At 41.2% G+C, this 22,563-nt stretch overlaps 1 protein-coding gene across 1 annotated transcript in view; it reads left to right on the top strand.

Annotated features, from left to right (window-relative positions):
* snx29 (sorting nexin 29) overlaps positions 1–22,563 on the top strand; it is a 147,880-nt gene that overhangs the window by 9,376 nt on the left and 115,941 nt on the right. Inside the window, exons 8-14 of the mRNA XM_085415884.1 lie at positions 910–1,306; positions 2,891–3,003; positions 3,374–3,473; positions 3,616–3,698; positions 8,535–8,598; positions 10,057–10,185; positions 21,950–22,035. Of these exons, the coding sequence (XP_085272010.1) occupies positions 910–1,306; positions 2,891–3,003; positions 3,374–3,473; positions 3,616–3,698; positions 8,535–8,598; positions 10,057–10,185; positions 21,950–22,035 (972 nt within the window). The remainder of the gene's footprint in view (positions 1–909; positions 1,307–2,890; positions 3,004–3,373; positions 3,474–3,615; positions 3,699–8,534; positions 8,599–10,056; positions 10,186–21,949; positions 22,036–22,563) is intronic.

The raw sequence follows: 22,563 nt of genomic DNA on the forward strand, positions 1-22,563 counted from the left end.
GTCTAGCATATCAGCTACTTTCCAAACGAGGAGGAAAAACCAAAGCCAGTGTTGGTCTCAAGTATGAAGACACGGCGCCAGGAAATTCATCACTTTTGTCAGCAGAGGCAGAATCGGCAGATAATACACATAATTGTTTTTTTTTTCCTCATTATGCACAGTTGAGGATGGATAGAAGTGCACATGTTCTGTAATTTGCAAACAGGACTGCTCCCAATTCTGTTGCCAGTCCTCTCCCTCTCTCCTCTCAGTCCAATTTTTGAGTTTTGCATTGCACAAATACCAGTTAAAAGCACTTAAACTAAACTGTAAACAGTTCTTTCACCTTACACTTAAATCATGAATGCAAAATCTGCAAAAGCAGCTGGTAATCGCAGTGTGCTACGTTGATAACATAGACTGTATATAAAAGATAGATGCGCTCTGGTTGCAAAGAGATTATATAGAGGTCTATGAGAAAACAAGCCGACTTCTCGTTCAGTCTATGACATCGGTAAACATTTTTCGTCTCGGTCAAGTGTTTCAACCATTATTGAATAGGTGATGACCTTAAATTTTTCATGCAGTCTTCGACCTCTGGCCAAAATACTCAGTTTGAGGCATCAAATGGGACTTCACTGATCAGTGAGCGGCATCACAGTAGCTACAGCTTGTAATCCATAGATATTTTAGTGCTGATTTTTTAGCTTTTACTGCTTTCTCTATATAAGATGAATAAAATGACTGTTATGTGTCCTGTGTCTCAGTTATTACACATGATAAAAATGTCAGTATGCAGGTTATCTAAGTCTAAGTTAGCGTTTTAATCTTTTAAGCATTACAGCTGTTTGTAAGATGAAAGTATAAACCTTAAAAATATATAAGTTTTTGTTCACTCCTTTGTAAAAAGAAATATATTTTTCCACCCAGACTCAGGGCTGAGGAAGGAGCGGCGGAAGAAAAAGAAGATCACCAACATCATTTCCTTTGATGATGATCTGGATGGAGGAGCTGAGGATGAGGAGGACGGGGAAGACGACTCCCAGAAGATTGGCGGGATGAGGAAAAGTCACACCGCTCCTGCTCAGAGCAGTGTGGAGGAAGGGATTGACCCTTTGGAGCCGGTCTTCTCTGAGTCGCTTGCCCAGAATGGCATGTCTGAGCCGGGCATAGTCAACTGGGTGGGGTCCCCGCATCCCTGCCGCACACCTCCCATAACGGCGCCTCCGCTGCCTGACACCAAGAGTGTAGACAACGAGGAGGAAGAGGAGGAGATATATAAGCCTAGAGCACAAACCCAAGAGGAAGAGAGGATACCGAGTGATCAGTAAGTGAAAAGAACCGAAGTAGACTAGTAGTAGTTGTACTTTAGACTCTGGTGCTCACAGCAGAAAAAATATATTTGAGAAATTCAGCAAAAAGCAGCATGTGAGCAGTTTGAATGCAGGAGATTTCTTCTTTCTGCGTGCAGCTCGCTAACATTACATTTGAGCTGAAGGACTGTTGACTGTCACACTGTCATGAGCATAAGCCTTTCGTCACAGCTAGATGCATCGCTGCTCCTGCACGGTGATCCGGCTGCGGGTTGTTTAGTTTTGGTAGAAAATAAAAATAGTTCGGGTCATGATCATGACTTCTGGAAAGAGAGATCGGTGCCCTTTTTCTGTAATTGTTTTCTACAAAACTTGCCATCTACAGACCAGAAGAAAATTACTTCAGTTAGATTGCATTTTTATACTTTTAGCACTCAATTTTAAATGTATGTATAAAATGTATGCATGTATAATACCACAAAAAGATATAGAATTTATTTATACCAAAGGTTTTCAAACTGTGAGCCGCGCCTTCCCAGGGTGGCGGAGACGTACATGAACAGCAGAAAGTTCTAATTTGTAGTTTTCAAATAGATACACATTCCCCAGCCACTTTATTAGGCACACCTTGCTGGTCCTGAGCTGGATCCCTTTTTCAACTTGAACTGTCTTCAATCTTCATGGCAGAGATTCAGCAAGGTGCTGGAAACATTCCTCAGAGATTTTGGTCCATATTGACTTGACAACATCACACTGTCGGCTGCACATGTGGAGTACACTGAGCTCACTGTCATGTTCAGCTAATGGGTTTGAGATGATTTGAGGTGGTGCGTTATCCTGCTTGAGTTGAGCATCAGAAGATGGTGCACTGTGGTCGAACAGAGATGGACATGGTCAGAAACAATACTCGGGTAGAGAGTTATTAAATTAAATTATACCACCACCATCATCACTCTGAACCCTTGATACCCCATGGTTTTATGTCAAATTCTGACTCGCACATGCAAACATTGAGCAGTTAATCGAGACTCAACAGACCAGGCAACTTTTCCAGTCTCATATTGTCCAGTTTTGGCAAGCCTGTGTTAATTGTAGCCTCAGTTTCCTGTTTTTAACTGACAGTAGTGGCAGCTGGTGCAGTTATTGCTGCTTTTGTAGTCCATCTGTAGGCTGGACAGAGTGGTTACTGTTGTAGAGAAATGCCACTGGATGATTATTTCCTCTTTTTTGGACCGTTCTCTTTAGATTCTAGAGATGGTTGTGTGGGAAAGTCCCAGCAGATCAGCAGTCTCTGAGTTAGTCAAACCATCATTTGGCACCAACAACCCTGCCACATTCAAAGTCACTTAAATTATCTTCTGCCCCAGAAAAAGCTTGGTTTAATTTCAACCTCTCATTTTGGCCATGTCTGTATGCTTACATGCACTTGGTTTATGCTGTGTGATTGGCTGATTATCATTATTATGCTGTGTTAACAGGTGTGTCTGTTACAGGTGTGTCAGACTTTGAACACACCACAATAAACTGACCTGTAGGTCAATTTATTCACTGATTCCTCAAGCAGCAAACTGACCAAGAGTGAAATTGTGCTGTTTTAGGGTGGTGGTGGGCAGCCTGTCCAGCGTGTCCACGTGGAGCCCTATACAAGTCATGGCTGGACACAGCAGCGCAGACATCCTCATTCCTGTGAACCCTGCCGATCCTCAGTCAGGTACTGCAGCAGCGGTTAGTGGCTCACGTCACAGTGGAAATGCACAATTCACACAAATAGCCAAAGATTGATTGTAGTTCTGTGGGAACTCATGAAATTTCTTGTCCCAAAATGATATCACGAGGATCAATCAGGAGTACACAATTTCATGCAATCTAGGCAAACATAACATTCACACATCAGTGCCTCTGGCAGTCTTTGATGGGGGACCTGAAAGGCCATAAAGGGAAATGGTCCTTATTTCTCTTGCAGTAGGCATGCTGTGTTTTTACTGCTGATCAGAGCGGCTTTCCGTGAAGGATTTATTTCATCGAATGAAACGCAGGGACTTTCTCTTTTGGCTTCCAGCTTTACTTTCACTTTGTTTCAGTGAGCTCCGTGGAAGACACGGCCGCATTTCCTGTTCAGTGTGAGTCGGCAGGATCAGTGGGAAACTGCGAGAGCAGCAGCAGATCTCAGCTCACGTTCAAGTAAGCTGTCGTTTCAGGCAGAAGTGCTGTGAAACATTCTTCACTTCCAGGCCTCCTCAATGTGACGTTGTGCTGCAGCTTAATGTGCAAAATAAAATAAGAAGCAATTCCAAGATGTGATTCCTCTTTCGAATTCTTTCAGTATGGAGTCCAGTCCAACAACGCAGCCTGCTCCGCTCTCCAGCGCGCTGTCAACATCTGCTTTGCCCGAGTCCATGACAGTGGGTGAGTGTGCTTTCTTTATCCGTATGTCTGTCTCTTACTATTTCTCGCCTCCTCTCTCTTCTTAATGTTCCCAAAACTGTTCAGTGATATGAATCATTGCGGCGTTTGACGCATGGTATTCACGACAGCTGAGCAGCATATTTTATTCAGTCACTCTGACAAGAAAGGTTCAAACATGCCCACGAACAAGATGGATTTGATCTCTTTTGGTGCGGAGCTGTGGGTTGGTTGCCAAACAAAAACATGTTGTTACTCGCGCATTTATTCGTGACCCTCAATTAGTTTCTTGGGAGTACGAGTAAAAAACGCCTTAAGAGGAACAGAAGAGTTAATTACAAATTGCTAAGAAGCACCTGCTGGATACACAACAAAATACTCATTTAGCTAGCAAAACTTCAGATAAAGAAAAATGTTTTCAATTAATATTTTTATTTTCTTGCATGCATGATTGTAGAATTTGTAAAATTGTGCACTGATGCATGCAAGAAAAACAACATGCATGAGACTCTCTTCAGCCCAAAAGGTGATATGTGCATTACACACACACACACACACTTTGTCTAACCTCAAAACATACATTTAAACTTGCTTTTATCAGCAAAATGTGTGTGTGAGAAATTTGAGTTTGCGCAGCTGAATAACGAGTGGCCCAAAACGCCACAAACCTCTCCTAAATTGAATGAAACATACAAACGCCTTACATTAGATTTGACTGCAGGAAACTCACTTGTCAAATTATCTGTTCCTCAAGAGGCTTTACCCAGAAGATGATCAGATTTCAAGCTGTAGGCCCAGAAGTTTGTGACCGTAATGAATCCTTTGAAAGTCCTGACATGTCTTTCTTGGGAAATTTCTCCACAGCTGTGGAACCCGGAGCAAATGAAATTGAACTTCCTGATTAGTGTTTTCAAACCTTGTTGTCATTTTTCTTGGCGGATAAACTGATCTAATTGCAGTGAGTTAAGCCCTTCGTCCAGAGACTGTTCATTGTGTTTTGATAATGTCAAATCATCCACCAGGTGGCGCTGTTGTTCCAGTGTTTTGACATGTTACTGTGTGTACTCTATGGACTCGCTGTTTGCTTGGGAGCATGGCAAAAATCAGATTGTGAGAATGCCTGTAGTTCACATCAAATTTCTGATCTGTAAGAAAACAAAAAACAAAAACACAGAAAACTAAAATGAAATCACATGATGGACATTTTGGTGTGTGCGACCAGCTCACTGAACACACAGACTTTTTTTCCTCTTGCCTGGAGTCTGCTTGGTGTTCTGCTCAGTGCCCCGGAGCTAATCAGAGCTTAGACCCTTAGACGCCCAGATGGATGCTGTTTGAGATTTTGGGATTTAGTGTGTGTGTGTGAGAGAGAGAGAAAGACGGAGAAAGCCAGAGGAGGGAAGGTGAGGGGGAACTGCTCTTAAGCACCGGGACTGAGTGGTCGTCTAGTCTATTAGTCCTCAGTAAGAGGAGGCCAGAGGGTCAAAGAGAGAGAAGGAGAGAGAGCTGGTGATCTGAAATTTCTCTCATAGAGGCAAAGAGCAGAGAGGATGGTTTTCATGGTTACACAAGGCCTTTAAAAGATGTAGAATAGCAGATTTCAATAGCTTCTTCTTCCTTCAAAGACAAATCCTGCCTGAAACTCTAACGTCACATTTAGGTATCAGACCTTAAAGAGCAAAAGAGCTTCTCTCCAGACTGAGTCACATCACACAAGGAGGAAACCAGTGGACAGAGGCAGAGATACCGTTTTTGACTTGATTCAGTTTTTATATTTTCAGTAAAAGATCAGAGCTTCTTCTCAGCTGAAAAACTCCTATTCACTTTGCTCTCCCTGGCTCTGTTGCTTTTGCACCTAAGCCGCCAAAACAACAGTTCCCTCTGAGATTTGTGCAGAATCGTCTGAAAGGAGAAGGAAAAATACACAGAACATGTCTGATTAAACCTTGATTTTATAGCGTTTCACTCTGGGTTTTGCCTTTAGGTAAAATCCACTTTGTATTGATCTAAACTGCAGGTTAAACTTTCCATAGAGACGTGCCACCATTTCATACGTGGAATTGAGTGGACTTGTCAACAAGAGTAACGGTGAGCCTGTGAAAACACCAGAGTGATGCATGCAAAATACTAAATTACTCGAACTGATTAGGTTTAGATTGTGTTATACATTTGTACTATGTTATTAGAGCACACTGAAGGGCAGTAAAAACAGCCCATGATGTTGTTTGCCTGTTTAGTGAGTACATTTTTGATAAATTCAGAAGGTGCTGGATTTATTTAAAGGCGTGCTGGAGAACCTGAAGGAAAAACTGTGTTAGGAGAAAAAAGAAGGATGAGGGGTGCAGTGTGAGCTCGGCCTCAGTGATTTCCTTCTGGGTCTGACAGCTCATGAGGCCAAGCGGTCCACTGATTGGAGAGTATGGAGTTTGTAATTCACAAGACTCCCTTATTACAAGGCGTAGCTCTCGCCTAATGCATCTGTTATTGGAACGATTGAGCCGGGGCGTGCACGTGCTGGCGGAAGTGCACGCCGTCTTGTTTTCCTGGAAAGATGGCTCTTCCACGCAGAGCCTGAGCACAGAGGTGCGTGCGTCTGTCTTGCTGCACACAGACTTGTGCTGTAATTTGTTCACGTCCTCTTGTGCGGACAGAGGGGCGTCTGGCTCTACTGAAGTCCCTAATGGCTCGTCCGTGGCAGCCGCTGTGAACGCGTGGTTGGACTAAAGGTCACGTTTATTTCTGGCCTGCTGATGTGGAGAATGGAGCTGTGGAGATAATAGAGTTTTTTCCCCTTTCTCCTCACTGTTGTGCTTGTCATCGCTTTTCTTCTTCGCCTTTCCTTTTTCCTCGTCCTCCTCCAAACAGGCACTTATCCCGGGGTTAGATGAGAGACCTGCTCATGTCTGTGGCTATATCGACACCCTACATTAGCCATGAAAACAAAGCTAAGGTCTTTGCATGTGTGTAATTCAGGACATGCAAAATGCAGGATGGATTAGCTCTGTGTCTCACGGTTAATATTTATGGAAGTCCTGGTAACAGCCTAGTTAGGCACTTTGAAACCTCAACGCTCACCTCCGAGCGTAACTATGGAGATGAGTCACCGTGCAACTGCGCAGCTTGGCCCAAATCTGTCCTCAACATCAGGATGGAGATTAACATCACCCGGCAGCAGACTGCTGGCAGACTTTGGCTGCGACTGATACAGTTCCACTGACTGACGCTTTAAGCTGGAAGAAAAAGACCCGGAGACCTTTAAACTGAAGTTGCTGCCACACATATGACACAAATGTCACCGTTATATTTATTAGGGATTAATCTGTCGGTTATTTTTTCTGTGAATTGATTTTCCGGTCTATGAAATGTCAGAAATTGGAAGAAAAAAAACTGTTTTCCTCAGAGCTATTTGATTTGTCTTTTTTGATGTAACTCCATAGACATATATAATTCATAAGGTCAAGAATTTTTTACTGCTTCAGCTTGCTCTCTTTTTTTGTTTTAGCCAAACTTTAGAGCGACAGTATCCAAAATTTCGAGTGGTCCTGCCCAGTTTCAGATATTTTGCTGTGCACTCAAACTCTGATTTTCAGTGATTCGTTTCAATCTTTTCTTGAGTTGTTCCCGAGTTTTAGTCGCACAGTTTTGCTCCTGGCACTTGACAGCCACCATTCTGTTATTATTGCCTTCCTGCCACTATGAAGATATAAACAATCTAAATTTGATCCCATGGATTTGTGTTAATACACTGCTCGAAAACAAATACATAAATAATGGAACACTTAAATCACACATCTTGATGAACTAAATATTGAAGCTTAAAATCTTTACTGATTTTAACAGTCAGTCAAAGCGAAACCACCAACAGTGTGAGGGCTGGATGAAGTCATCAGGTGATCCTGTGGCTAAGTAGACCGTATGCCTGTACGCACTCATCATAACATCTGGGCACACTCCTGTGGATGTTGTCCCGGGGGATCCCCTCCCAGACATGGATCCGAGCATCAGTGAGCTCTTGGACAGACTGTGGTGCTATGTTGTGGCTTTGGATGCATGACACATAATATCCCAGAGGTTCCTAGTTGGATGCATTGTGGGGTATGTTAGGTCCAGTCAGTGGCATCGATGGCCGAGCACTTTCCTACACCAGGGAACCCGAGGCCTGCTGCATTTTCAGGTCTGAGGATTTCTCGGTAACAGCAGTCAGGCTACTGTTGGCTAATAAAGGTCTGTATTACTGATCAACACAGTCGGAGAGAAGTTCAGAAGGTAGAAAACCTAGTATAACCTTGGTACTGTAATCCCTTATTCCCTTGTGAGAATCGAGTACAAAAGAGGGAATGCCTGCTCAGTAAAATAAAAGCAAATTATGTTCAGATGATTGTAATTATTAGATATTTGTGAGGTAATTGTGTTTTTGTTTACTAGCACGGCAGAGCAGAGTTTACATGAACCCAAATCTAAACCTGGATTCACTCTTAGATTTTCTTGGCTTTGTTTCTTTCGTCAAAGTTTTTAGTAGCTACCACAAAAGTATGTTTTATTGTGGCAATAAAAGTGCTGCTCTCTGTGAGTCCGATGGATCTCATTCTGTATAACTCCTGTCAGCTGAATAAAAAAAAAAAAAAGTTAAACCTGATTTTATCAAAGCAGTTCATCTTTGTGACAGAACAAAAATCTCACATTAATACAGCAAGTGCGGCGTGTGGGATGCTGTTATTTCTACATTTGAAAGCTGTATGATATGAGTTTATGCATATTACTGTGTGTAGTCTTTGTGTGTCTGTGATGCATTGGAAGCAGTTTCTATGCAGAAATCTCACCGCAGTGTCTCTTCTGCAGTGGAGCTGCGTCAGGCCATTGTAGCCATGATGAACAGGAAGGACGAACTGGAAGAACAAAACACGTACGTTGGGATTCACTCCTCTTACCTGCTGCTTGCAAACTTTCAAATGCTCCATCACACACACGTACTTAGGCTGGAAGAACTTCTCTTATTAGCCTCCAGAGACTGTGACTTGCAGCGATTTAATAGATGCTAAAAAAGAAGTTAAGCATGCTGAAAGTCAAAGGTCAATAGTCCTATTGATAAGCTCAAAAATACAATACATATTTATTTCTCTTATAGATTTGAAAGCAAAAAGGTTGACTGAAGTACTTTACAAGTTAGTTAAAGAAAACAAGATGAAACAACTGATCAATAAATTAAAAACGATACAGTGAAATAAAACATAAAAACCAAAAATACAATAAAATAGACTAAACTGCTTTAATGGGAACCATGGCTGTACTATGAGAATTTGGAGTTGTTTAAGTTGCACTGCCTGGTTAAATAGTTGGTTGCCATTTAAAAATAAAAAGTAAGTAAAAGGATCTCACATTTTCTAATATAAAAAATGGACAGGGAGCCTTTATAGACCTGATGAAACTGGAGTGATGCAAAATCTGTTAAACGAGCAGCATTTTGACTGCCTGCGAGCAACAAACAGATACAAGCTATTGCAGTAGTCCAATCTAGAGCTGATGAAAGCATAAATATGGATTTTTAAGGCCTTTTGGAGGAAGATGGGATTTTGCTTTGGGAATCTGACGCAGGTGATAAAAGCTGTGTTAACCCGTCTCTAACATCTCGTAGACAGGAAAATAAATCTGGATGGTGTCAGCGTAACAATGGAAGTGAATTTTGTACTTCCTGAAGATCGATCCCAAAGGCAGCATATATAATGAAAACTGAGTAGGACCCAACATGGACCCCTGAGGTACGCCACAACAAATCTAAAATAACTAAAAGAGCAGAAAAACCCGAGTCAGCAGTTAAGAAAAGACCATTAAAATACAAATACCACAAGTGTCTAAAAAGGTCTGATGATTAAAGTCGATTTTAAGAAGTTTTCTTTTTGAAAAAAAAGCTGCACAACAGCGCATATGAAAGCAGGTGATACACAACCCGATGACAAAGAAGGATTTACTAGCCTGAATATTATGAAGGGTTTCCTTAAGAAGATGAGAGGCGAGGATCTCTCTATATAATTAAAGTGAATCTCCTGCCAAGCAGAGGTTAGAATTTCATACTAAATGATTTAAATTTAGGGTATTAAATTAACGACACAGGCACAGATTAAGTGCTGATTAAATATTTTATATCAGAGCTAAATGTAAATCAGTCTGTCAGTTAGTGCCGCAATTAAAGCAAGTATCGTCAGTTTATCTAATCTGTTTATGAAAATAACATCCCCAGTATTTTAACATTTAGAGGATTAAGCCTGTGTATGGGATGCTACCTGAATGTGATAGTGATAGAAGCCTGTGTTATTTATGCATAAACATGCATGGCAGCTGCTTTTTAAATTGTTTTTTTCTTTAGGTCTCTTCGCAGTCTGCTGGATGGGGAGATGGAGCACTCAGCAGGCCTGAGGCAGGAAACCGATCTGCTGAAGAAGAAGCTGGCAGAACTGGAAGAGAGGCACTCAGCGAAGGTCCAGGCGCTGGCCAGGTAACACGTGATGACTGCGGACCATACGTTAATACGTAACATCTGCCTGCACAGTGGATGATTGAAACTGCACGTAGCAGGGGACTTATTCTATTAACGTTTAACAAGTTAATGCACTCTTAACAAATGAATGAGAGCAAAGAGTGCAGATTTAAAAATACTGCTTTTGATTTCAGGTGACAGTAAATTTAGATTATTGTGTGCGCCAAAGCATTTGCACGCTGACGTAAACAGACGATTTATTTGTTTTTGTCTACTGGTCAGAAAACTCATTTTTTACTCTTATTGACACTTTGGACCACAGGTTATTCAATTTGTTGACTTTCAGTCAGAAAATTGTTAATGGCACCTCTGATATAACAAATGAAGTCCCATTCGAAGCTTCCACACTATAACCCTTTGGGCACACAAAATAGTGGCAGAATATGATGTCAAATGATCTTCTGGTTTCACCTCTAGCAAGAAATTGTAACATTTATGATTTTCTGGCACATATTTACCCATACAGTAGTTTTAAATTTATATATTCTTGAGTCAATATATTTTGCGGGGAAAATGAGAAATAGGTGCAGTCATGGATTGAAAAGTGTGCGCACATGTATGGAAGAGGGGAAAAACAGTTTGCACAATTCTAATGAGTTTGAAAGTCAATACTTGTTAGGACCACCTTTTGTGCTTTAACACAGTCTGAACTCTGTCAGGCAGCTTTCTTGTCATTTCTTTAGGTAGTCTTGTGGAATTGTTCTCCAGGTTTCTTGAAGGACATTCAAAGCTCTTTGATGTTGGCTTTTGTTCTGTTCTCTGTCAGGACGATCCCACACTGCTTCAGTAATGTTGACTGATAATGTTCCAGTGTTTGTTTTTCTATCCAGGTATGCTTTCACTCCGTTGGCAGTGTGTTTGGAATCAGTGTCACGCTGAAAAATAAAACAATTTCTAATGGCACGCGTCACAGATGACAGATGGCATTGCATGGTGGCTCAAAATCTGACTGCATTTTTCTGCATTCATAATTCTGTCACTTTTAACAAAATCCCCAACACCACTGGCTGAAACGCGTCCCCAAACCATGACAGAGCCTCCACTATGCTTTACAGATGGCTGTAGACACTGTTGTACCTCTCCTTCATACATTTTGAGTCCATAAAAGAATATTTTGAGTCCAGTTCTTGTGTAATTTTTCATACCTCAGCCTTTTTCTCCTGGTTTCCCCTCCTTAAGAATGGCTTCTTGACAGCCACCCTTCCACTGAGATCATTTCTGATGAGGCTTCAGGGCCATGTGTATCCCTCAGGAGCTGCATGACATTTAAATATTTTCCTAAATCGCAGATACAGTCAGTGTTATCCCAATAATTGGCCATCTACGGTTCACTGAAAGTGGCCTCTATCACCTTGGCATGTGCCCAGAGTCCTCAGTCAAGCCCTGAGCCCTTTAAATAGATGACTAGTCATCCTGCAGCAGTCGAAACAGAAAGCCCCAGCAAGCAAGATTGTAGCCTCCCACAGTAAATCAATCCACTAGCTGGGATTGATTGGGTGACTCAAGTTAAGTGTGTGGAGACTGAATCTGATGGGTTTGTTGTTGGGAGCGGACAGGGCAGCAGCTGACTGAGCCGTTTAATATGTGATGATGTTCATATGGAGCACTTTAATGGGGTGGAAATGACACGAGGTAGAGAGGCAGTGAGAACAAGAGAGGACTGTGACCTACAGTTTGCATTTTCACACAATCAATCGCACTCAGACACATAAATCCGTTTCTGTAGTCTGCTGCTAAATCTCAAGTGCTGCTTTTCCTTCTCAGCCAAATCTGTCTCGATCAATAGCGGCTATAAATACCGTTGAAGGAGCAGCTAGCCGCTGAATGAGGGCTTGGAGCTGTCGGCATCATTCTGTGAAAGCGGCTACTGGCAACTGTTGCTATGTGCCCCACAATTCTTCATCATTACTGCGTTAATGGTGAATTGAGTCAGTTTTGACACTGAAATGGTAACATCTTAACACTCATAAGAACGACTGCTTTTCTTGTTGACCCGATGGAAGTGCTTTACTCCCGTTTAATTAATCGAGACATTGTTTAATCTGAGATTAATTTGAGAGGAATCACTTTGCTGCCTCTGGCACTGTGCAGGTTAACTTTTTATCTTTACCACCAGATGGTCCTGCTGTTTGAGGAAGTCATCTTATTTTAGAAATCTTCTGAACGATCCTTCTTACATAGTAGAGTGATACCCATACTAAAGGAAGTGTCTTATATACACACAAAGCGTGTATGGATGCCTGCGTGTGTGTGAGCCTGGTCGTACATGGGGGTGGCGGAGGATGAGCAAGCCTCCATACATAGATTCCGGCTGACGTAGACTCAGGCAGAGGGGAGTGGGCTAAAACGAGCAGCTGCCCACTTTACCGACTTACTCACAGATCCATCCACATATAACACGAGAGTGTAAGACCCATACTCACACATTGTGACATTGCAACCCACAACTAGGGCTGCTCGATTATGGCAAAAATGGTAATCACGATTATTTTCACTGAAATTGAGATCTCGATTATTTGACGATATTTATTTAACCCTTTAAGACCTACTATAGAACCAAGTCCGCCAGAGCTTATATTATTTTTTTACATGTTGTAGTGCCATTTGTGGGAGCATTTCAAGTTGCTAAATAACTGTTATAGCCCATATTTTAATAATATGTATGCATTAAGTCCATAGTAACTACATTAATTGCAAAAAAGTGCAATAAATTACAAAAAAAAATTGAAAATCGTTTTTGGTTTTTTTTTACATATATTTCTACTTGGAGAAATTTAAGAGGTTTATCCCTCAAAACTTTAAATACAAAAAAGTTGCAAAAAATAGTTTACAACAACAGGAAATTTATTTTGAGTGTCTTCATAGTTTTATCTTGGAGATACACCAATTTTTATATACTGCAGGAAAAACAAAAAAAACAATCCTATGATGCAAATTTGCAAAGAAAACAGCATGTGCATCAAAATAAACTATTTCCAGCAGTGCAATTCGAGCTCTAAGCATCCCAGCAACTATTCAGAAAAGTCAAACATGACCAGTGTAGGCTTTTAAGGCCTACAAGTAAAAAACTACATTTCCGCGAAAATGACGTCACTTCCGGTTTCGGCCAGGAAATGGCGGACATGCAACAGTTCGGGCTGATGACTTTTTCAATGTGGGAAGTGTTACGAACAGCTGATCGGATCGGCAAAGCGTGTTTCTGGAATATTACGTTTTTGTTCCTGCAAGCGCTTTTTATGCAATTTTTGCAAAGCTTTATGTGGAAGGAAACCGTGACCGAGGACAAGCTGATGGCATCAGATGTAAGTACAACTCCTCCGGTTTCATATGCAAAACAAATTATTGCGCTAGCTTACGTGGTTCAGGTTCTACAGGGATTTAAAAATAGTTACACAAAACGGAGCGTGCTGCTCTGACCGGATTTAAAGGGTTAACAATGACTTTAAAAAAATAATATAAAATAGTGTGCAACACCACTGAAGTTTTTTTTTTTTTACCTCTCTTTTCAACCAACAGCAGTCACTCTCCTCTCCAAATAACTTCTGCTTAGCTTTCCGAGCTTCCCTCGGGTCCTCTTAATCAGCGGTCTCCAACCTTTTTTGCGCCACGGACCGGTTTATGCCCGACAATATTTTCACGGACCGGCCTTTAAGGTGTCGCGGATAAATGAGGGAGGGGCTAATAATCGGCTCAGTCATTTTTAATGATCGTTGAAAGCCCAGATCGTAATCGTGATTAAAATTCGATTAATTGAGCAGCCCTACCCACAACCCAAGCGCATATGTAATAGTCCTCTCTTGTGGTCCTGTACGCACACCAAGAATTTGCATTCTTTGTATTTCCATCACCTGTTGGATTTCCTATGAAGGAATATTGCACATGTAGCAAGTCAAATCTTAAATGTTTTGCTTCATATAAATTGGAGCTAATAGATAAAAGTCGTAGTTTTTGGTGTGACCGTCCAGTGAGTTTAGACTGATTCTTATAATTGGGTCCTTCCATATGAAATCAACATGGGCCTTATGCTCAACCTTCTCTTATTTGTGACAATTTTATGGTCCAAAAGTTGAATTTATATAACGAGTGCTGTGAAATTTCAGCTTCATATATCAAATATTTTTCAGGACACATTCTTTTTAGAAATATGGTCCATCGACCTACTGTCAGCACATTAAAATCTGAGGCAATATTTGAACATCAGTGTCTCAAAAACCATTAAAGGTAAAAGCCTGAAATTTTCACTGCTCTTTCTTATGATCAAAATGAATCAGGACCTGTAATTTGGGATGGATACATTAAAAAATCTCTGTGCATTGACTAGTTATATTTGAGTACACCTTAATAAAAAAGAAACTTCATACATCAAAAGACAACTAGTGACGAGTGCTAAATTTCATATAGTTATATTTCAAAAGAGTGTAAAAAGTTTTTTGCTAATTTGTACTCAAATGTGGGATTTTGCAATAGTGCTTGAGCTTTTACTTGACATTTTTAACTAGCCAATACTCAAGCATTTTTTAATGTATCTGTCCCAAATTACAGGTCCTGAATTATCTTCTTGATAAGAACGAAAGTAAAAGCTTCAGACTTTTATCTTCAGTAGCTACTGTGGCAAAAACAAACAAACAAAAAAGTCTGGAGGATCTGCACTTTGAAACTGGTTGCCCTTTCCTCTTACCATCTGGATGCCTCCTTGTTTTTGTTGTCACTTAAGATGATCCTCGTCATTATTACACCGTAAAATGAATTTGTTATCAATATGATGACTCCCTAATGGCAATGCATATTGGAATATTATTAATTAATACTGTGATTAATATTAATTTCTTCATTTCTAATGACACAAGGCATTAAGTCAGCAGAAAGCTGTTGCTAAATAGCAATGTCCCACACCAATTGACCTTGCTCTAAATGTCTAACCCTCAAGCTCATTCCTCAGAGAATAGTGAGACAGACACACAGAAAATCTTTCCCCTCAACTATTTCTTGCCCCCCTCTTCATGCGACAGTTGGCAGAGCGGAAAGCAGGCCTCTCGCAGCAGGAAGACGGGAAGGTGGCCAGTCGAGTGGGCTCGGGCCAGCTAGCAGTTCCTCGTCACAGGGAGAGGGGGTGGTTGGACAGGCGGACACATACGTGCGCGCACACACTCGCATGCAAAAGAAACGAGAGCAGATGCCTTTTTCTTAGCTGGCAGAGCCGCCTTTCTCCAAGCAGTCTGGTACGGCTTTTCTAAAAAAATAAATAAATAAAATAAAATAAAGTGGCAGAGCAAGCGGCTGTGATGTTTGCCCGGTTTATTTGTTGGAGGTGTTTAGTCAGTTATGTCATTCTGCCCAAACGGAAGTTTTAACAACCCAGTCCTCCACCCCACAGCCATGCTGTGCCTCTGCGTGGATTTATCTATATGTTTAATGCATATATGTGCCTCTAGAAGTGTGTCAGGAGAGAGAATGTATGCTTTAAGGGCTTTTTATTTATGTTTTTAAAGATGGCAGTGCAGTAAATTGCACTCGGGAGCATTACCTAGCGACTGAGCTGCTGATCTCTGAAGGCGTCTTTGAACCTCTCATTCACTACTTCCAAACAGAGCCAGACTGTACCTGAAGAAGAGCCAATTTATGCTGTGTTTATTGCACATTAAGATGGCTTTAGACCATGGGATAATAAACGGAGGGATGTGGAAATGTAATACGAAAAAAATCACTTCAGGGCATCTATTCAGTTTAAGTAATTACTGTATGTAGTCTGAGTTTAAGCTTTCCTTTTCAGATAGTTTTTTTGCTTGTACTCTAAGAGAAGATAAGAGCCCCCCCCCCTCCTTTTTTTACTGGCTTTCTAACAGTGTCTTACAGTGTTTCCATTATATAAAACCCATTCTCAGACTTCACATTCTTTGCTTTCTTTTAAACAAAATATTCATAATTTCTTTATCTCTTAAGCACACACTGTTTTTTGCTCTTTCCCCACTCCCATTCACTTGCACATAAAATACTTTTCTAAATGTTTCTAAGCCACGTAGCTTTTCTTTTCCCCCGCTGTTTCCTTCACGCACAAAACAATCCTGCTTTTTTCTAAATCTTTTGCACGCACACGGTTTATCCTTCTTACTTATCTCGCACTGAGGAAGATGAGATGACTTCAACAGTTTTACTGCCCAGTGTAGTTAATAGGCTTATCCTCTAAGCAGACGTTTACACTAAATGTTTCTAGAGCAGACGTTTGCCCCTAATGAGAAAGCAGTGTGTGGCTGGTCCCATATCTGCTGGATGAAGGATGCAGTTTATTTAACAGAGATGCCGAGTCCTTAACTTTCAACACGCTAATTTAAAACTTTAGCATCCCTCAAGGCAGACAACCCACTTCGAGTTTTAGATGAGTTTGAATGTGTCACGTTTACACGTCCTGCTCACCAGTAGAAGCACCAGATAATTTAATGGATCGCTCTCAGTTTCGGAATTGAGAAATTGTGCGGCGTTCCTCCCTTCTGGCTTTGTGGTTTAATTTTGTTCCGTATCCATTATTTAATTCTCGTCCTGTGGTTCTGAACATATCTGAACTGAGTTTGTTTTGATAGACTCACTGAAGGCATTGAGGAAGTTCCTGCAAACCAAAAGTCAACGAGTTCAGTCTTAGTGGGTATTTAAAATACAGTGTGTGGTTGCTGCCCTGCATGGAAGGATCAAGCTGAGGGGGCGCAACACTTAGAAACAACCTGAAATAAACCAGTAAAAATGTAAAAGTATTTGCAAAAACAGAGGAGCTGTGTGTTAAGCAGGTGGATTATTTTTTATTGCATGTGGGAGGCTGAGCTGTGGTACGACCTGAGGGAAGCTGCTCCACTGCAGACACAATACTGGACACCTAGGGTGTTTATCACACCTCCAGGCTGTGTTTTATCCCTCTGCCCTGAAATTGGATTTGAAAATACTCAGTTGAAAACAGTTCAGTTATTGGGGCTTTGGTCAGAATCATCCTCACGCTGACAGCTGCTGTGTTATCGAGTGCTTGGGTACGTTCCCCTAAATTCCCCACCAGGCCACTTATATTATCTTATATGTTACCGTGCTAAAGACATGCTCAGCTCTTAATGGAGGGAGTTGTACACATTGTTCAGTGTACTTTGCAAAGTTCGCTCAAGTTTAATTAATCAGCAATTCGAATCAGTCCCCAAAACCTGAGCCAAATAATTCCAAGCTTGATGCACTTGATTACCAACAATTCCTTGTCAGCGGAGAGCACAGCTGAGGTTGACAGATGCAGTGTATTTACCAAGGTGACATTTTATCCCGTTGAAAGATTGTTTGTTTTTCCCGGCCCAGGCATTGTTTTCCAAAAGCAAGCACATCACACGGGCACAAAGTGTTTTACTTGTATCAGAGTGATCAATAATTCAGCAAAATGTATTGTTTGTTTAAAGAATCGTTTATTCAGAGCAGACAAATCTTGCCGAATGATTTTTCGGAACGGCTGTTCGAGAACAAACAAAACTGTGTGTGTGTGTGTGTGTGTGTGTGTGTGTTTCTTTTTATTTATTTTATTCTTGAATAGCTGACAGGCATCTGGTTATTATTTTCTATTGACAGCTTGCAATAACAACTGTTGAAACGATTGTGAGTGCATAATAATTTAAATGGTATAAAAAAAGCAGAATGACGGTGGAGATTTGAAAAGGCTCACAGTAGATGACAGGCAGCGACGGCACCTGCTGAAGATAGTCAAGGCTTGAAATCAATACTTAGTCAGTTTGGATTTTTTTCTTTGGGAAAATAATTCCCCAGTATTATGTTTTATATAACACCAATAATAATAATGCAACGAGTAATAAATGGTAAATGGCCTGTATTTGTATAGCGCTTTACTAGTCCCTAAGGACCCCAAAGCACTTTACACATCCAGTCATCCACATGTTCACACACTGGTGATGGCAGCTACATTGTAGCCACAGCCACCCTGGGGCGCACTGACAGAGGCGAGGCTGCCGAACACTGGTGCCACCGGGCCCTCTGACCACCACCAGTAGGCAACGGGTGAAGTGTCTCGCCCAAGGACACAACGACCGAGACTGTCCAAGCCGGGGCTCGAACCGGCAACCTTCAGATTACAAGGCGAACTCCCAACTCTTGAGCCACGATCGCCCATAAGAGCAACATTTAATGTAGTCATAAGAAAGCAAGAGAGCAAGCAGCCTGATTAACCTTTGTTACTACACCTGTATTACATACCTGGCAGAAAAGCACAGGTGTATTTAATAACAGTAACGAGGCTCCTGCTAAACACTCACGCTTTGTGCTCTGTTGTCGTCATCGACTCCTCTGGGTAAGAGCTAATTTTTTACCTGCTAAATTCTTCACTGCTGAGTCCGATGGGCTTTGTCTGTCTGCTGTTTGGTGCCTGTCTGATTACATTTTACATGACCGAGAAGCTAAAACTTTTTTTTCTCTTGTGGTATTTTTGGCAACAACAACAAAAAAGAAAAACCTGGATAAATTCTTTGTTAGAAAACATGCAAACTGGCATCTAATTATAAAACACCTATTGGAAAAAAAATATTAATATTTATACAGTTATTTAGTTTTCTGTAGTCTATTAGATGGGTGTTATTACGGTGGCCCTGAGAGGTCAAACGCACTGCAACTTAAAAAAAACAAAACAAAAACAAAAAGCTTTAAAAGCGCAAAATACAAAATTAAACAAAATGGAAATGGTACAAAAAATGTTGCAAAAACTCACAAAAAGTGTGTTTTTTAAATAAGAAGTGTTTTGGGGGAGACAACAACATGACGGATCAGCTGTGGAACACATGCTAATAGCAAACTTGTATCTGTAGTATAATATGAATCATGCGGTTAAAATCAACATTACCTGCACAGCACCGACGAATCGTCTGCTTCTTTAAAGTGTCCCAGTGGAGTCCTTCACGTTTTGGTTTCTGTCACTTCTCATTATCTGTTCTGGTGATTTCTTTAACTTGCAGTGCATTTGACCTCTCAGAGCCACCGTATATGATTTATAGTTTTTCAAATGTAATTGAATAAAATTACAGTGACATAAGTAGTAAATGGGCCCCAGTGATGTGGGGCTTTTCTTCACTTATTCACCACTTCTATGTCGATAAACTTAACTTAGGGTTTCCTGAGTAAACATTTAAAAAAGAACAAAGAAAAGAACCGTTTTCTTGTCGCTTCCAGATAGTGACACTGGTTAAACTCTATTATGAATTTCTCGTTGTTTGGCAAGCTCTGTGATTAGGGGTTTTATAAAGTGGCCATGTCTTTTTGTAAGTCAATACTGCAATCTCATCTGCAGTCCATTAGCTTGTATACTTAACTGCTTCTGAAGGCCACAGCTAATTTTTAAGGACCATGACTTCCTGCTCCATTCGTGGGTTATTATTTATAAAAAAACAAACAAAAAAGTTTGAGCAAATTTAATTTCTCTTTTCCTGTAAACTCAGACTGTTCACCTACATGCAATCAAAGCCTGCAGCATGATTGATCAATAGATGACAAGCCGGAAAGCTTCCACCCCTGGCCTGCGGATGTGCAGATATCTTATTATAGAGATAACATTATCTCTTACATGGAGCCGGGTTTCTTAATAAAACAGAACACTAAACTACTTTTACGATGAGTAGGTGACTTTAAAGGCACCCACTGAAGGTCTTGATGACAGTTTAATCTGGCAACGTTGGCTTCTGGGAATGCAGTGCACTGTTGTGAATGTTAACAGAATCTGAGGACAAAGATGCTTGGTAGAGATGAAGATAATAGAGCTGCTAAGGCTTTTAGAGCCCCACCTCCTTACACATTTTGTGTGGTCTTAAAATGAGACTATTGATTAGGAGGATGAAACCACCAAGTGAGCAGAGGCTGTGTGCGCGTACAAGGGTGAAAAAACAATTTCTAACACGCCATCGTGACAGACGGCAAGTAAAAGAGCCAAATTCATCGAGTTCGTAATAGAAGAACACTTTAACCTGAGCTTCACGTGTCTCACATTATGTCAAATCCTGCAGACACAAGGCCTTTTATCAGTAAAATGATTCCTCTGTTCTGAATATCTGCGTATCTGTCCGACCCGCTACACACACACACACACACACACACACTCTGTAAAGCAGGCGGTGTGTATTAGCTATAATTAAATCAGGCTGAAAAAGCATCTGGGCTGCGGGTTGTTCTGATAACCGTGTGGACGGCTCCACTGAGAGCTCGTCATGTGGATTTCAGGAAGTTTCCCCGGTGGTCCCTCTTTTGTTGGTTGTGAATGAGGGCTGATAAGCAGGGCACCAAACATCACCCGTGGAGAATGAGGGTTTGGGTGGCGGTGTGGGGGCGCGACGGCGGTGCAAGACAAAGACTGTTAGATGTAACTGCCAAGGGCATAAAGCCGCACTTCCAGTTCTGATTGATTTCTTCCCCAAAGTCGACGATGCTCAGCCGGCTACGGCTTGTAAGGAGACTGCGTCTGTCTCTCAGTCCCTTTCTTTGTCACCGCGTCTTTGTGCCTGTGTCCTCGGTCACAGTACAACATGTGCGTTTACATTTTCAAGGGCTCTTAAGATGCATCTCCGAACTATCAGAGGCCCTGATATACCTATAAGTAGTGTTCCGGTTTATCCAACTGGTGCTGAATCTGTGTGGGATAGTCAAGCAGTATGATTACATGTGCCTGTAATTTAGAAACAGCTGAAGTGGTTTCTTTTCTCCAGGTAACAGTGGATTCTCGCCAAATTTACAAGTAACTGCGTTTCTAAAAGATGGCACAAAGCTTGCAGTGCAGTTGTTTGAGGGAATTGTAAGTTATAACAATTGTGAAGGGTGGGAAAAGTAGGTCTCTTTATTTGTTGGGGTCTCACTGTTTTGGGGAGGTTTGAAAAGGCCATGCCTAGCTTTACTACAGTGCACTGATCTGACCCTGTATTTGGCCTCATGTTTTCTTCTCAGGCATCTTCTATTTCAGTCTGTAGAGAGGCCTCAAGGCCAGCCTGACTTCTTCCTCATTTGGGAGATAGTAAAGCACCTAACTGTATTGCTTTGTCTGGATAGAGAGTAAACCTAGAAGAAGAAACAAAAAATTCAGAACTGAGATTCATGAGCTCGAGACACACGATCTCTTTTCTCTTTTACATCAAGTACCTTTGCAGTAATTAGTCTGATAATTTTTTAATTTGCTCCAGAATGATCATTTCTGCATGAGTGAAAAGATTTCCATATGATTGCATTCAAATCACGCCATGCAGAGTCAGACTGGAGCTAAAGCCAAGACGATCCATCAGATATTTGAATGAGAACATTAGAAGTTTATTAAATTCATGTACATTTGCATTGTGAGGAAGAGCTCATATTGAAACGCTAAGGGACATTTCCCACCAAATTATTGTCACACTATTGGAAGCGCACATTATCTAAAATATCACTATACGCTGTATCATTAATGTTTCCCTTAATGGGAACTAAAGGGCCCAGCTCGAAACGGAGGAAAAAACAATTTCTAGAAACTTTGTCAGAGAACCTTCCGGTCATACGCAGTATATTTTTGCACTTATATTGCCATCCTAGCTCTCCATTAATCAGTACATTATCTTTAAGTGTCCTTACTTAATGACACTAAGGATATTTGGCATTGAAAACGACCTGCATACAATGCGTTGTAGCTATAACCTTCTTGTTTTAGCCCTCTGTTTTCTTCTGTTTAAGCTTTGTGTGTCTGTTTGTGCAGGGAGAATGAGGTCCTGAAGGTCCAGCTGAAGAAATATGTGGGGGCGGTACAGATGCTGAAGAGAGAAGGAAGCCAAGGCAATGACGGTAAAATGCAAACACACACACGTGTGCGCGCTCTCTCCGTGCATCATTATGAGCTGAAATTAGATTTCGTATCAGCGTCCCAGTCCACCTATTTTGCTCTCAAACAGCAGCGCACATGGATGCAAACAGCGAAAAATAAGGTCATCGGTTTTCTTTCATATGCCAGATCAGTTCTGGTGCTTTTCTCAGGGGCTCTGATGACTACCCTCTATTTTTACAGTACGAGACCCTGTCAGACAGAGAGAGCTGGTTTCCCTCTCAGTCCTGCTCACTTTCATTTATCCAGAGTTTTAGTTTTTGAAAAGATTCGATATCTCTGACTTTGTTTTTGTGTTGCAGAGGGATGTTAGCGAGGCTTTGTGTGAAAACTAGCAAGATAAGCCTCTGTTGTGTCAAATGCAAATAAAATGAACACTGCAGATAACAGAGGGCCATATATTAGGTCAATTGCAATCTATGGGACAAAATGGGGAGTGGTTATCTTTAAAACCCAGAGGGTTCATTGAGGTTTTTGTGCTTTTGTTCGGT

Source organism: Rhamphochromis longiceps, linkage group LG8, assembly GCF_057381845.1.
Source record: "Rhamphochromis longiceps isolate RC_006_pf linkage group LG8, R_longiceps_female_GT1.1, whole genome shotgun sequence".
NCBI lineage: Eukaryota > Metazoa > Chordata > Actinopteri > Cichliformes > Cichlidae > Rhamphochromis > Rhamphochromis longiceps.